This window comes from Pipistrellus kuhlii, unplaced genomic scaffold (assembly GCF_014108245.1).
Source record: "Pipistrellus kuhlii isolate mPipKuh1 unplaced genomic scaffold, mPipKuh1.p scaffold_m20_p_7, whole genome shotgun sequence".
Lineage (NCBI taxonomy): Eukaryota > Metazoa > Chordata > Mammalia > Chiroptera > Vespertilionidae > Pipistrellus > Pipistrellus kuhlii.
In genome coordinates, this window is record NW_023425573.1 from 24,453,508 (window position 1) to 24,470,998 (window position 17,491).

The window sequence follows — 17,491 nt, forward strand, 5'->3', positions numbered from 1 at the left end:
TCCTGCACACCCCCTACCGGAGATGTGCCTGCAACCAAGGTACATGCCCTTGACTGGAATCCAACCTGGGACCTTTCAGTCCACAGGCCGACGCTCTATCCAAACCGGTTTCAGCAGTCCATGATATCATTTAGGAATATAATAATGAGTATGCTTCCCTATTGCACATTTGAATCAACATTTGAAAAGGGAAAATATTGCTAGCTTACCATAGTTGTCTGTCTAAGCCTTAGACTCTAGTCTAAGGCATCAGCAGAAGTTTATTTTCTAACTTTAAAAAGTAATTTTAAATGCAGGTCATCTCTTATTGTCTCCTGAGTCCTTGCAGCATAAAATATAACTCCATAATCAACCTCGCGCTGCTACACTGGTAGTTAAGAATTTTGTCCCATTAGTGGATCAAAGTCTGAAAAAAGAACTTGAACACTACTGAACTATGAGGCTTTGAGAATTATAGTCATGGTTCTGCATAATTAACTTTGTTCTCTTTCTTTTTGAAGAAAAAAAGAAAGGGCATTCCTGGACAAGAATTAAAAGGAAATGTTCGAGATATATATATCGAAAAGGTAAGTGGGCAAAGTGAAGTAGTCACACCTTTGAGTTTACTGAGGCACTGCTTCTTGTATCCTTGTACCCTATAATCTCCTGAGGGCCATGATAGTTTCCCAGATACTATATCAGGTAGGATATAGGCAAAGACACTGTAACAAAGAGGCCTAAAAATGCAGTGACTTGAACAAAATGGTTTATTTCTGATACAGGTATGTAATTCTCCAGAGCTAATTGATCCGGGGCTATTAGGAAGACACAGCCATTCTCACTTTGTGGTTTCTTTACTGGGTCAATACATTCTTATTAATTTAGAAAGATGTCCCAAAGAAGGCTAAATGAAGAAAGCAGACTGTATGTGTGGGTGTACATGTGGTAAACAATATATACATATAAACATATATAGAGAAGCAAAGATATAGATATAACTGAAATATCATCGCTGACATGTACACATAAGGAACTGTTTGACATTGAAATTGGGTCTCAAAAGAACTGTTGGCCCAGAAAGAAACTCACTACAGACTGATTCATTTGCCTCTCAGCATAAGCATTATAGACTGTCTCATTTTCGTTTTTTTATAAGTGTATTTCTAGTATCACATGATCTCACTCATCTAGGGGAAATAATGAACAATATAAACTAAAATAGTGATCTTTTATAAATAGGTAATTGGTTGGCAAAACACCAGTGAATAACTTCAATTAACAACAGAGTTGTACAGTACGTAATCCATCATATGTAAAGGTGGTGCAAGTCCAAATATAAAAAAGCTAAAACTAATAGCCATCTGCAATTGTTTTGAGGCAACAAAGCTGTGGCTGCTAGCAATGGGCTTTTGATGTCTGTCATCGTTTGAACTAATACCCCTAGAGCGTGGCCTATTTTCTTATGCACATACAAAACAAAAAGATTGCGATAATATGAGGGATCCAGTGTAGATGGCTATTGAGGGAATATTTTGAGAGCATGAATATATTTTTAATTTGTGCATTCCATGAGAGCGCCTCTAAGATACTTGATGTAGTCAAATGAAGGAACACTATTACAGAAAAATTTGATATCCATTGACTTCAATACCAAGTTAATTCTATATTTCCCCTTATTTGTGTTTTAGTAATTGTTTTGAGTAACTGTGGATACTCTGTAAGTGGTTCTGGTAGTTACTTTTACAATTTTCAAAAAACAGTTTTGTTTTTTTTCTGGAAGAATACAATGTTTTTAGTTATTCTTAGGACTACAAGTAGAAAAAATAAAAGGCAAGGAAGCACAATGAGGTACAAAAGATGGGATAAGCATGGTTCTGTCAGAACTCAGGTATGATTATTGGAGCAGATGTATTTTTGGAAACAGCTCATCTTAGCTCAGAATATCAGTGTGCCACATAGGAGCACCAGGAACAACTCCCTAATCACTGTCTCAGGATCCATGAACAGTAATTTCTTGTTTTTCTTTAGTATCTGGTGAACTAGAAGCTTCCCAAATGGATAGAGAAGGAGAATCTGAAGAACTTACCTCTGGCCCACTACCCTGTAATGGACAAGGTAAGCATTTCTTAAAGAAACAGAGTTCTGATAAAGAGAAAAAGACAAGAGAGAAAAATAGGAGATTTAAAGGAAGAATCAGAAGTAGAGAGGATTAATGTTATATTTCAGAGGAAGATGTAACAAAACAGAAATTCACAAGGGTACCAAAAATAGAATCACTGGGGCATGTGAAAAGAGTCTTCATAGCTTACAATTTTGTTCCAGGAGCAGAGCTGCCAACACATGCAAATGAGAGGTGTTCCTGTGTTATGTGCTTCATAAATTATGATTTGGGTCCAGAATCAGAGCAACCAGCACATAAAAATAGTAAGTGTTCCTGCATTGTGTGTCTCTAAAAATATGTGCCAGGAGGTCCAGAAACAAGGGCCAAAGGTAGCCGAGGTAAGACACAACCCAGGGGTCATGGTGTGAGGGTGAATCCGTAGTTACCCAGGACTCCAGGTAGAGTGGAGCAGGTGGTTCAGTCCATCCCACTCTCCTGTTCTCTGCATTTTCTTGACCTGACCCTTTAGGGAACAGCAGGGAGGCAAAATATAATTATAATGTCATATTTAACAGGATGGGTCCTATTGATTATTATGGATGATGTAGTAGAAATACACTCTTAAAATGGCAATTATATATAATAGTTTGGTATGTTAGCAATAATACCCTGAATTTATTCAGCTATTTCCACTGCTGTCGCACCCAATATTCTGTGGAACCCAAGAAAACAAGGTGTACTTCTGCTAGTAGATAATAGTGTCATTTTTTCCACAATCTTTTTTTTTTTTTCTTTCACCCCCCCACCCATCAATCTTAGAAAGACCAAAGACAACTGATCCTGCCACTTAATTGTCAGGAGGGAAGATGTCAAATCAACTTTGATTAACACAGCACATATTTTTTGTTGGTTGTCTCTGCATGTCACCAATTTATACATTTTTTCCCTACAAACATTTGCACAAAATATGTTATTTGTTCCTCACAAAAATCTTAAGACCTAAATAGGATAGGACACCTGTTCTTATCCATGAGTGAACTGAAATTCATAGGTATTGAAGAGTTTTTTAAGAGTCCCATTGAATAAAAAAGAAGGAAGATCCCAGGCTCATCCTAGATTCCTACTTCTCAATTCAGGAGATATTTAGTTCCTTTGGAAGGAAGAGAAAAATGATAATCCAAACAACTTTATAAACTCAAGCCTTCTGTAGTATGGATCATCATAGCATTTGGTAACTTTTAGCTACTAATATCTATTTTCTTACATCAATCTTTTCCAGATACTGTGGATCTTGGGAACAACTCTACTTTGAGAAAATTCAAGAGGAAAAGAAGTAAGAGCGCATAAGATTTTACTTGATATTGATATTAAATTGAGGTGATTAATGCCAGAGTTTCAATTATTATAATAGCCAGTGATAACATATGATCCCTCAAACATGTGCATTTCCTAATCTTTGGAACCTGGATTGTGTTTGTTTTTTGTTTTTTGTTTTTTTTTTCCTCTTCATGGTAAAAGGGATTTTACAGATATAACAAAGCCAGAGACCTTTAAAAGAGTTTATTTTATTTTATTTATTTAAATAAATAAATTTTATTTATTTAAATAAATTTTAAAAAATTTATTTAAAAATTTTATTGACTTTTTACAGAGAGGAAGGGAGAGAGAGTTAGAAACATCGATGAGAGAGAAACATCGACCAGCTGCCTCCTGCACACCCCCAACGGGGGATGTGCCTGCCTGCACCTTGACCGGAATTGAACCAGGGACCTTTCAGTCCGCAGGCTGATGCTTTATCAACTGAGCCAAACCGGTTTCATCAGGGAGTTTATTTTATATATCTGTGTGTCACCAGTGTAATAAAAAATCAGTTTATTTCTGATACAGGTATGTAATCCTCCAGAGCTAGTTTTCCCAACATAGTTTATTGAGAAGGCTGTCTTTTCCCCACTATATATTCTTGCCTCTTTTGTCATAGATTAATTGATCATATAAGTATGGGTTTATTTCTACTTAAGCAATTTACAGTTTCAGTGCAATCCCTTTCAAAATATCAATGGCATATTTTATAGATCTAGAACAAATAATCTTAAAATTTATATAAAACCAGAAAAGACCCTGAATAGCCAAAGCAATCTTGAGAAAAAAGAAAACAAACTTGGAGGTATATAATACTACCTGATTTTAAACTATACTACCAAGCTATGGTAATCAAAACAGTATGGCAGTAGCATAAAAACAGACACATAGATCAGTGGGACAACAGAGAAATTTCAGAAATAAACCCATTCTTACATGTGATTTATTTTTAACTGTCAAATAAAGGTAATTTCCTAAAGTGTCCCAAGTCCACACACAGTAATTCCATAAACAACTTCATGCAGCCACACTGGTAATTAAGACTTTTGCTTCATGTTTGTGGATCAAAGTTTGAAAAAAATACTTGAACACTACTGACCTATGAAGCTTTGAGAATTATATTCATGGTTCTGAATAATTAACTTTGTTCTCTTCTTTTTTGAAGAAAAAAAGATAGGGTATTCCTGGACAAGAATGAAAAGGAAATGGCCAAGAAATATATATGGAAAAGGTAAGTGGGCAAAGTGAAGTAGTCACACCTTTGAGTTTACTGAGGCACTGCTTCTTGTATCCTTGTATCCTGCAATCTCCTGAGGGCCATGATAGTTTCCCAGCTACTCTACCAGGTAGGATATGCTAAGACACTGCAACAAAGGGGCTTAAAAATGCAGTGACTTCAACAAAACAGTTTATTTCTGATACAGTATGTAATCCTCCAGAGCTAATTGATCTAGTGCTAATAGGGAGACATTGCCATCCTCACTTTGTGGTTTCTTTACTGGGTCAATACATTTTTATTAATTTAGAAAGATGTTCCAAAGAAGGCTGAATATGAAAGCAGACTGTATGTATGTATGTATGTATGTATGCATATACTATAAAAATATATACATATAAGCATAGAGATATGCAAATATGTTTTATATATGTATAAATGTTTTCTATAAAGAAACATTTATAGATATATAGAAAAGTCAATGGAAGTTTATGCATAAAATATATGCAGCAGTTTTATTTGGTCATTAGTGATCTTTATATTTTTATTTGAGTTTTTAAAATGTATATGTGCATATTAACAATAGTAAACACATTCAACTTTTGTAATACAAAAGTATATTTCATTAGGAACATGTGAAAAGAGAAAAGAGGATGTTTTTGAACAAGTTAATTGTGGCTTCTTCTAATCAGAATCCTGACATTTTGTTTATTTTTATAGTGATTCAAGCAACTCTTTTCTCTGAAACAATGAGGTTGAGTTCTCATTTTCTATATTATTGAAAATTCTGAATCAGTAGATCATAATAAGATTTCAGAGACCAATGAAAAATTACCAATTTTCACCAATCTGCATATCTTATGTTTTTGCCAATTTATTTGGTTGCCCTGTTAGTGAATTTGTATAATTTCTTTTGAGGAAAAAGAAAGTGGTTGCATCCATTTTAAGAATTGTTATTTTCAAAATATCAAATATTGGGAATTCATTATGATAACATTTTTATATGTATACAGATGTATTTTGATTATTTAGAACTATATGTATATAGTTTGATTTTGAACTGTTTCTTTCTACAGTACAATAGAATTTTATATGTTATTTAAAAGTTGTCCTTAAAAATAGGGAGTGTTCTGGACACCTTCTTGAGATTCCTTATCGTTAAAGTGCTTTCTTGTCTTGAGTGTAGAGTGAAGGTGGTCTCACATGTCAGTTGCAATTTTGCCCAATTTGATGTTACCGCCTATTTCAGCAAAGCTCTTGGCCAGTTGGTCTTGAATAGAAAGAAGGTGAAAATGAATCTGTAGGATTCTGCCAAGATTTTGTCAAAAGATAAATTTTGTGCCATTTCCACTTTGCACTATGTATGGGTCAGTACAAATTTTGCCTAGCTTTTGAGGATCATAGAGTCTACTTAAATTTTTACTACTCAAGCTTACCAGGCAATTTGAGAGCTATGAAATCTAGAAAGCCAATCTGTTTGGAGCTGTGGTTGTCAATTGCATTTTTATCATAGCTCTGCTGAAACCTATGATTTTTCCCCTCTGAATTTTATCTGCTTTTCATGGAAATTCCTTTATCTTACATAATTGGTTTATGAACGTGGCTGGACTTGGTAACTGTAAACAGAAAGAAGGTTCATTCTCTCACTGACCTTTCAAATCTACCCTCTAGATGAGTTCATTCACTCTTGGGCAGGCCTGGTAGCTTCTCTGTTCTCTTGTTCACTAGTTGAGAGTCCTTCCTTGTTTAATATTAAAACTTCACTATTTTCTTTTATTCAAAGCACCTGGGCAAGCTATAGACTGGGACACCTGTGGTGGGAAGGTGGAAATGGCCAGCTCTTCTCTCTCTCTCTCTCTCTCTCTCTCTCTCTCTCTCTCTCTCTCTCTCTCTCTCTCTCTCTCTCTCTCTCCTCTACCCCCACTCAAGAGCTATTGGTTTGGGTCCATCAGGATGGGGAGGTGGAAGGGCCAGGAGAGAGAAGAGTGTGGAAGTGTCTTATGTGATGGGCACAGTTGTGAGATGACATTGGATATGAACAGTGCACAATCACTAGCTCTTTCCTCTACGAGATGCTCTAATCAACTCCATGGGGAAGGTAAGGGCAGAGTCAAATACCACAGCTTAACTTCTTTCAAAAAAAATAATGTAGCATTTCTTCTACTGCCTGGATATGACGACAGACCTAGAGCACTCTGTATTTTCTGGATCCTCCAAGGTTGTAATTAGAGGTTTGTGCCAGGCCTGGAGGCAAGAATAAGATGTGTGAATCTCTTCTAATTGGGCTGAGCATGGCCTTTCAGAAGAGAATGCAGGAATGAGAGAGACAGAGATGTCCTGGCCTTTCAAAGTCCCTCACTACTTTGGCATATTAGGTGAAAGAGGAGGGGAGGAGAGCCTCTCAGAGAGCTGTGCCTGGGTGGTTGACCTTTTCAATTCTATTGGGAAATTATAGGAAGCAAGAGGCATTATAAGTGGTTGTTCAATTGGATAAATGCACTCAATTAATATATTGAAAATGTAGCAATAACACACTAGTAAATAACAGCCATTTTTACTATGCACTGTCATATCTATTAATGCTAAAGTATTTATATTCTATAGAGCATAGTGAGTGAACACAGTGTATCAACTATGTTGATAATATTGTCATTACTGCAAAACTTAGATAGTCTCCGAAGAATAATTTGTGCTAACATTAATTATTAATGGAAAAATGTTTTAGACCAACTACTTTCAAACTTAAATGATACTTAAACTATTGAGTTACTTTTTGATTTTTCACAGGGCTTTTGTGAATACAAGTTCATTTTGTTTTCACAAAAAAATTAACAGGGAAATAGGGTAAGTAGGTTATCCCAGCATCAACAGTGGAACTGAAGGTGTTAGAGGGTCATTTATAAATGAGTCAGGCAGGAGCCCAGCATTATGGCCCGGAGCACAGAACTGGGTACAATTGAGGTAAACTGGAAAATGATAATCTCAACATTAAAATTATCACGAACCCTGCCTGTTGTGTGAGTTGTGATAAACTATGTAAGACTACTGGCTGACTTTCTATTTCCTGGTGACCCCACCTTCGAGAAGGAGGAAGGGAGAGGGAGCAGAAAAAAATTAATATGCCTCTTCAAAAAAGACATTTTCTCCTTTTTAGCAATTCTCCTTTGCTCATGGCTATTTATATACAAGTGCTCCACTTTCTTACACAAGTTTATCTCTGTCCGCATTTTGTTTGAGCTGCTATTATCTTGTTACATAATAATAAGGTAATAATTAGCCAGTCTACAAATAGAAGAACATTCTCTGCTGCAACATCTTCCTAGTCAATCCTTAGTTACTGTTTTTGAAACTAAGGTTTTGTAAGACTCAATTCTATTCATTTCCATTGATTAGCCGATAATATCTTTGTTCAAAACAAGATGAACAAAGCCCTTGGTCACATTTACTTCGCTTTTTTTTTTATCATGTTCTGCACAAATGTACAAATATCTCTATTCAAGATATGTGCTGTTCACCTGTAAGCCCACCACAGGTTTTTTTCTTAGTGCACAGAATTTCTATTTTTTTTCTATCTCTTCACCAAAAAATTCCTAAATGTCTTCACTTAATTTTGCAGTTTTTGCCTCAGTTTCCTCAGAATATTTTTAGTTTCTGTAATGGGAGTAATCATCATCTTAATATCATATATTTGTTGGAAAGACGAAATAAATTGGTAGATATATAATTGACATCTATTAAGCACTTAACACATGGCAATTTGAGTTATAAGTAAAATGATGATTTCAATTGTTTTACTAATTAGTGTTATGAAAAATTAAATAGAAGATGAACTTAAGAATAGCCATTTATTTGTTGGTAGTTTAAAAGCTAGGGATGATATATTTTTCTTCATGCATTACATAGGCTTAAGGGAAGTTACATTTAAATGGAAAATTTGAAAAGCTTTAATATCTGAAAAGAAACTGCATGTCTCCAACTGTGATTATATTTTTTCATTTTGTCAGGGAAAAGAGAGGCAGATCTAGAATTTACTTAATTCATAGGAACAGAGACCTAAAGAAGAGAGTCCAGTCAAAAGGCAATGAAGGACTTTCAATAACTAAACATCTAATTTCCCACGCTCTAGTCCGTGTTTTTAGTAATAAACCAATTTTCTAATTGCTTCGTGTAGCTTGATTAACTGTTGAGAAATTTATATGATTTGGTCTGTTTTCAAAATGTGTCAGGTACAGAAAGCAGATAATTCCACACACCTATTACCTGGTGACAGATCTAAACCCGGCCCTGCGGTCCCGTATCCAATGCAGTGCGGCTGTTTCCACTGAACTGATAGCTTTCAAGCTGTTGCCATATAAAGTATATATAGAACTCACAAATTACTTAGCTGCTCTTCAACCCGAGTCACTGGTTGCGGGTGGCCCAAAGTAGTGGTCAGAAGTCCATGTCCTCTGCTTTGACTGACAGGGCTTGTGCTGTCACTTGATCACTTTTCCTTCAGTTTCCTCATCTGTAAATCAAGAGAGTGAATTAGGCCAACCATCATTCTCAGTCCATCGTACAATAGTTTTAATAGTCTGCCTATCTCAAAATTGGAACATGGATACGTTACCCATGTTCCCATCAAGGCTCTACAATGCTGGCTGAAAGGGCAGGATCAACTACACACCGGTCTTGAGTTAGTTCATCTGAAAAACTTTCATTCTACTGTGTAATCAGGTCTCTAGCCCCAGCCCCCATACAATTTTCAGATTATTATAGAGTTTCCTGAGCCCCTCTTTCATCTTTGGAGAAAGTTGACGTGAGGAAAAAATAAGGCAAAGCAGATAACACATATACTAGTAGACATCATCTTCATTAAATTATCTCGTTATTATCCTCTCTGCTTACTGAGTCAGAGCTCAAACAGGGAGAGACAAAGTCTCTGACTTTGTCTTTAGCTACCTGACTGTATGTTTCATAGTAAGAATGCAAAGAATGTAAGAATCAGGGGGGCTGACTGGATTGGGAGTTATGACAATTTATTGAAACCCTATCTTTCTGTTAAGGCATTCTGATTGTGTGGGGTTTGAGGGTAGAAGCAGACACTCTGAGGTTATGTATTAAAAATGCCACTTGAAAGACAGACTTTGACTCCAGAAATCTGTTGAATAAAGTTTCTGAAGTACCCCTACGTGTTTCTAGAAATAGCCATGGTCTCATTTGCAGCTCTTATGCGAAGAAATGACAAGAAGTCATAGAATTACCCATCATTCAAGGAATTGAGGATCCACTGTGGCTTGAGAGAAGGAGGGAGGAATTCCAAAGATTATATTTTCACACATTAAGAAACCATACATTTTAGATGTCCACTTCCACATGGCAGTGAGCACGGAAATGCCCAAAGAACCAAAGAGAAGTGAATCAGAAATAAAAGGCAAGAGGCTCTCGGCTTCCACATTCATATACTTTCTTCCTTCTGGATCATAATCACAAGGGCAAGGTGTTTGATGTAGTGAGAAGATGACAGAATTTAGAGTCAGAAAACCTGAGTCCCATCAGCTATGCCAAGAGTGAATGATTCATCTAAATAGAGAAGGGGACTTTTCTTGACCCTGAAATACTTCATCTAAAAATAGATGATCTGCTTCATGGTATAGCTTTAAGGAATTATTTCACATAATTGATTTATAATATTTAAATAGCTTTCCTGATATAATTCATAAATCATACAATTCACCACTTACAGTGTATGATTCATTATTAAGTTTTGTTTGTATATTCATAGTATTGTGAATTTACAATCTAATTTTAGAACTTTTCTTGCTCCCCGCTAAAGAAAACCCCATGACTCTCAGTAGTCAATGCCCATTTCCAACTCACCCCACCACCCAGCCATAAGCAATCACTAACCTCTTTTCTGCTCTGTAAATTGGCATATTCTAGGTATTTTATATAAATGGAATTATATCATAGGAGCCCTGAAGTACCCGTATGTGTTCCTAGAAATAGCCTCAACATAGGATGAGGGGTATATGTGCAAGTGAAAATGATACAGAATGAAGAAATCTTCTGTTTCAGGGTCAAGAAGGCACAGGGGTAATAGTGTGGATTTTTGCTCTGAAATCCTTCCTGTGACCTGTGGTGCAGTGAAGGGGATGTTACATAAGAAGAAATTGAAACAAGGTAGGTTTCATGGTGATGTTTAGCATGATGTTACAAGGTTCATTCATGTAATAGCATGAATAGTACTTTATTACTTTTTATTGTCAAATAATATGATATTGCATGGTATGACTATACCTTATTTTGTTTATCTTGTCAGCAGTTTGGGTTACTTCTGTTCTTTGGGATTATGTATAATGCTGTTTTAAAAATCTATGTGCAAGTTTTTGTTTTAACACTTTTCTAATTCTTTTGGGTATATACTCAGGAGGGAAATTATTGGATCATATACTAATTTTATATTTAACATATTGAGAAAACACTAAAATATTTTCTATAGTGGCTGCACTATTTTATATTCCCTCCAGCAAGGTATGAGGGCTCCAATTTCTCTCTTTGCCAACACTTGTAATTGTCTGACTTTTAAAATATGGCCCTTTTAGTGGATGTGAAGTGATATCTCACTGTGGATTTGATTTGCGCTTCTCTAATGGCTAGTAATATTTAGCATACGATTATATTTTATATATAATTTAAAATTTCCACGGAATACGTCACAATTATTTTTATTATCAGCTGTTTATGAATTCAGGTATGAAAATACTCACTGCTCAATCTCAATAAGAACATTAAACTGGATGCAGCATGTTGGAATAAAGGACACAGACGTTTCTGTGGTTTCATTCTGAGCTCCAGGGCCACCACCTGAGAACTCAGCCTACCCAGAGGTTCTGCCTCCACATTGACCCAGGGCCATCAGAGAATCTGGCCTGTTCTTTATTCCCAAAATTCAACAGCAAATTGAAATCTTCTCATTGTTCAGAATAAGAGGATTCTTGGAGGATTCCCTTATAGGTGATTTTGGAATCCTTTTATAACGTTGATTTTGATGGTAAGTTAAAAAAATATGTGCCCAAAGCAGGAAATCTCCTGGAAAGGAACTTACAGTCTGGGGTTGGGAATTCAGAAGTCTGAGAGGGGAAGCCAGATTCTCCTGCTAGTGATCTTGAGCCCAAATTGGGTGACTCCAGATCCAGTGTAGTGGGAGGTGAGTGTCTGAGTTATGAGGACAGAAGGCCCAGGATCAACTTATCCTGGTTTTATAGGATCCATCATGAAGTGCATACAGGGTGAAGATGGAAATTGGTTCACTCCCAGAGAATTTGAAGTCAAAGGAGGCCGTGCAGGATGGAAGAACTGGAAGAACAGCCTTTGCTGTGATGGAAGAACCCTAAAATGGCTGATGGAGGTATTCCAGTGACATGAGCTTGGATGTGGTTTTCCTGGATGCACCCTAAGATAGATCACTTTTTCCCCCACCAAATATATGTTAAATTATAGCTAATGCCCTAAGCCTCCGATTTTATGCTTACACTACTCTCAAACCTTAGTACAAGGTTGCACATTGATTAGAGGCTCTTTTGGGGTAGATGCAGGATCCAGGAGGAGGGAAAAGTCATCCTGACTCAGGTGCTTGCAGACAACTTTAGGCACTGAAAGAAAGGAGACAGTTTATGGCCAAACAGGTGTGCAGAAGGCACATCAGAGAAAGAATGACTAATGTGGCTCCGTGGATTGAGGTAGATGGATTGTGTGTGATATGGCATAACCTATCAATTTGTGGAGGGATTTCATGCCAGGCTAAGGAGTTCTAACTCATAGCATATACAATGCAGAACCAGGAGTCTCCTGAGGTATGAAATGACAGGTTTTAAAAAACAGTATCTCAAACAACATGGGGCCTGGAAATGGCTTCATTGTTTTTCAGCTCAAGAAGCCAATAATCAACCTACAATGCTCAACTCCAGTGTCACTCCTCTTTGAATATTCCCTGACTGACCTGCCTTGTCATCCCTTCTTGGGCCTCCTGTCTCCACTGTTATGGTCCTTCTCACACTATTTAATACTTATCATCCCATGAATTCTCTTTATCTTTTTAGATCCCTCTAGGGTTTGTACATCTTTGTGTGTCCAACATTGTCCAGAGTGCCTGACACCCTGTAGGTGTGGGATACATATCTATTGGTTGAATAGCCCTGATGTAAGAATGCAGTTTTGAGTGGAACTTGTGGGAATAGAAGGGAAATGAAAAATGTCAAAGAGATTGTGAAGGAAACATCTTAAAACATAGGGGGAAAAGACCAAGGAAAAAGGTTCTAAAGATGATTTTTTTTCTGGGTACTGTTGATGAATTTTAGAAAAAGAACAGGTGAGGAGAGGGAGATGGTGTATCATTTAGACACCTTGGTTTTGTCTGACAGTGGGATATCAAGGTAGAAATATTTGGGAGGAAGTTGGAAATGCCAGACTCACAAACCAGATCCACAGGTCATTCATATACTTGGATCTTTTTATTTTTCAGAAAGGATTTCTACGTAATCCCCCAAAAATATACAAAGGGAGAAAAAAGGTAAATGATTATATAACTTTATACAAATTCTCATTGCATAACTGATTTTACATACGTGGTATGGTATTTTATGGTTTCTCAGTTGGATAATTATAATTAAGTATCCTTTATTTTTTTGTATGTACCTTCAGAGTTCCTACTTTGGACATTATATTGTATGCAAGGTCTCTTTTGAATAGCAAATCATTTAAGATGGAGATGATAAGGAGGTATCAAAATAGATCTCATAGATGAGTCTTATCCATAGATGCAGAAGCTATAAGGGTGTCAAAGTTGTAAAGGCAATCATAATTATGAAATACATAAATGCATTTAATAACAAAGTCGCAGGCTCACTTTCAACTCAAGCATAGATTTTTAAAAATTAGGGTTACTATTTTCTAACTATATTAAAATCTAATGGTGCAAAAGTTTTCTCACCATCATCCCTATGACCCCCTGGTTTGTAGTATATCTTGGAACATCTCCCCAAAATATATATACACACACTTTGAATAATTATAAAGGCAGTGTTTACTAAAGTGCATTTTCTTTTCAAAATTGAGCTAACAGCTATTGAAGTGTGTATACATTATTTTGGGACAACCTGTCATACTCCATTTCATGAGATAGGCAACTAAAAGCCTGTTCTTTTCTGATCCTTTACATCTTCTTCCACCTTCCAATAAAACATGCACAGAGGCACTCAGAATTCTTTTTCGGGGGGAAATTATTTGCCCTTCATGAGGATAGTGCTTTTGGGGAAGAAGCTTTTGGGAGATCCATAGGAGGCCTGACCTGAAAAGTTGTGTACTTTGATGCTAACAAACAAATACATAATGCACAGTTCAGATTCAGGACAAAATGATGGGTTTTCCAAGATTGGGTGTGAATGAGAACTTGAGGTAGAGAGGGAGAAAAGAAATACCATTCTTATATACTTCAGGTAGAAATGGCCATCCAAGACATTCTCAAATCCTAATATAGGTCACACATAGCTGGCCAATGAGATTTATCTTTCACTGGGGATGTGAGGTCCAGGCCTTTGTATTGTCTGATGATTTGAATGGTTTAAACTGTTAGTCCTTGGCACGTTTTAATCACTGAATTTCATCTTTGGAAACTTACTAGATTTATTTAGTGAGTAAGTTAAAGATGAGCATCTGTACCATTCTTCGTCAAGATTTACTCAAGAAGAGCACCCAAATGAGCTGGCAACTTCCTTTCACCAGGGTCTATCCTCATTTATGAATCAAACACTTTTCAGTAACAAGCTGCAGTTGCCTCTGTATTTTGTCTCTTCTTGATCAAAAATAGAAACTCCCCAAATTGTCAAATCTCAGGACCAGTAACCACCACTGTGGGTTCTCTGTGTCTCTCAGAATCTCTCTTGCTAAGGAGCCCGTTGGTTTCTGGAAACTTCAGTGTCACTCTTAGCACTACAAAACAGCTTCCCTGGCTCCTGAAGAGAGAGAGCCTCTAATATCTTTTGGTGACAATATTTTGTGAAATAACATACTCTTCAAGAAGAATTGCTTATTATATGCTAATATTTGTTTAGGAGAGAGCAAGTAATCTCTTTTTCTAAGTAAAACAATACTTATCCATTCACTTGTTTAACATAAAATTGTTAGTGGGCATTTAGTATGCCTTTGACATACTAAATGCCCACTAGCCATTAAAAAAGATTCAAACAATAACCTTGACCTCAAGGACTGTTTCAACTCATTGTCTAATATGGAACTATAACTTCTAATATGGAATAAAAACTTCCATATTAGACAATATGGAAGGAATCTAGGCCACAAAGAGATGTGGGCAGTGACATGGCCACCTCTCAGGTGATTGTCCAGTGGATCACACTTATCTAAGACCTCTATGCCCTGGGCTGGAGATAAAGGCTGAGGCTACCTGAATCCAGAAGGGAAGGACATCAAGCCATTCCAAGGAATATGTGCAAGCAATGTAAGTCTGGTAGGTGGTAGCCAGTAGCCTCTGAAATGTCACCAGCTGACATCTTGGGATTTGAATGGAGAGAAGAGGGTCACCTTTGGGAAGAAGAGCTGCAACACTCGGGCCCCTGAGCACATTTTTTTTTCTTTAAAGATACACTCTAGAAGAGTTTCAAAGGGTGGTGGAATTCTTCTGTGGGACATTTGCAATGGATTCCAGGAATCTGGGCTCTGAGGTTGCTGGAGGCTGTTAGCTTGATATTTTCATTGAAGCTACTCTGGTGGGGTTAGACTTATTAATATGGAGAAAAAGTCCTGATGGTCTCTCAAAACAGGGGAACCAAAAGAGCTCTTCCAATTTCACCTATGGAAACCAGGGCCAGACCACTACCCTAGCCTGAGGATGGGTCTAGTAATAATTAATGTCGTTTTTAAACATTCTTTTAAAATCTTGCTTGGCGTTGACTTGTATTGACATAACCTTCAAACACGTGGTATCTACAGAACATGTGAAGTGCAATTAACAAGCTTTGCTTGAAAAAGTTTGTGTTTGGTTTGGTTTTTGTTGCAAAACTAGGGCTAAGAAGATGGTGGATGAAGAGCATATTCGGCACTGCATGCTTTACGAGTTCCAATTAGGAAGAAAAGCAAGTGAGGCTGCAAAAAACATCTGTAGTGCTCTTGGTCAAGATGCAGTTAGCGCCAGAAAATGCCAGCGTTGGTTTGAGAAATTTCGCGAGGGAAATTTTTCATTAGATGACAAGAGTGGTCGAGGCCGTGTGTCCAATTTTGATCAAGAAGCTCTTCAAGCTCTTTTGGTGCAAAATCCTCAAATTACCCAACAAGAGCTTGCTACAACTTTAAATTGTTTACAAAAAACAATTTCCAATCAATTGCGTGCACTTGGCAAAGTCCAAAAGTTTGGAAAATGGGTTCCTCATGAGTTGACCGACAACAACTGTAATCAAAGAGTCACAATTTGCAGTTCGCTCCTCTCTTGTCAAAACCGTTTGTCATTTTTAGAGCAAATTGTTACCAAAGATGAAGAATGGTTGCTGTATGTTAATTTGAAAAGGCGGCCTCAATGGTTGGACAAAAATGAGGCTCCGCAGCCCACGCCAAAACCTGACTTGCATGCGAAAAAAGTGATGTTGTGTGTTTGGTGGAATTTTAAAGGAATTCTTCATTATGAACTTTTACCATCTACCCAAACCATTACAAGTGCAGTGTATAGTGCCCAATTGGAAAGGTTAGCCCAAGCTTTAAGAGAAAAAGAACCCGCGCTGATTAAGAAGGGTGTAATTCTTCACCATGATAACGCACGACCGCATACTGCAAGAATCACTGCTGAAAAACTGCGCCAGTCGGAATGGGAAGTTCTCCTTCAACCTGCATATTCTCCTGATATTGCCCCTTCCGATTACCATTTGTTTAGTTCTTTGCAAAACTTTCTTCTTGGAAAAAAATTTAATAATGAAGAATGCCTCAAAAATGCATTGACCGAATTTTTTGCATCAAAATCACAAGAATTTTACAACAGAGGGATTAAAATGCTTCCTGAGCGTTGGGCACAAGTAGTAGAAAACAACGGCAACTATATTGTTGATTAAATTTTGTTGTATTGTTTAAATAAATTCGATTTAAAAAAAGTATTAGAAAAGAACATTAATTATTACTAGACCTAATAACTAGATTGGGTCAAATGGTGGTAATTTGGCACTTTTTATTCTCCTTGTAGATATATTTAAAAAATAATGGATACACTGTGAATTGAATCCCTCAAAAGATGGCTGTTTAAATAAGTTATGGATGCAAACATCACATTCAGCATTGTCACACAATCTTTCTTTCTTTGTAGCGGAGAACATCGCAGTCTCTTGACAATACCTTAGTTGACCCATATGTAAGTACTAACTGCAACCTGTAACCCTAGAATAATGTGGGCCTTTTCCCTTGGTATATTATCTCTGCCACTACTGATTTTCCTTGAAGCATGCTTATATTCAGTTGGAACATATCGCTGTGTGTGATGAGCAGAGAATAGCTAATGCATTACCCATACCAGGTAGATGGATCTAGAGTTGAGTGTCTCAGCATGAAAACATTCTTTCCATTTGTTTGGAGAAAACTTTTTTTATTAGCATGGGAGGTAGAGCTCTAGACCACTGGAGAAGGGATTTTAAGTGGAAATGTGCAGGGCTGGCCTGCAGATTAAGGGTAAGAGCAAATTTGAGATGGTAGCATTTTAAAGAAGGCAGGGGGAAGGGGGAAAAAATCACAAATATTCACTCCATGGTGCAGGCAGAACTAAGATGGTTTCATGCATCAGACAGAAAGAAAAGGCCAGGCAAAGC

At 37.0% G+C, this 17,491-nt stretch overlaps 1 protein-coding gene across 3 annotated transcripts in view; it reads left to right on the forward strand.

The window, feature by feature from the left end:
• Positions 1–17,491, forward strand: part of LOC118709240 (nuclear body protein SP140-like protein) — a 57,006-nt gene that overhangs the window by 33,190 nt on the left and 6,325 nt on the right. For all 3 annotated transcript variants that reach the window (XM_045575613.1, XM_045575614.1, XM_045575615.1), the window contains 8 exons: positions 2,008–2,094; positions 2,302–2,403; positions 3,360–3,413; positions 4,605–4,670; positions 10,713–10,817; positions 11,903–12,045; positions 13,159–13,206; positions 16,996–17,040. In XM_045575613.1, the coding sequence (XP_045431569.1) occupies positions 2,008–2,094; positions 2,302–2,403; positions 3,360–3,413; positions 4,605–4,670; positions 10,713–10,817; positions 11,903–12,045; positions 13,159–13,206; positions 16,996–17,040 (650 nt within the window). The remainder of the gene's footprint in view (positions 1–2,007; positions 2,095–2,301; positions 2,404–3,359; positions 3,414–4,604; positions 4,671–10,712; positions 10,818–11,902; positions 12,046–13,158; positions 13,207–16,995; positions 17,041–17,491) is intronic.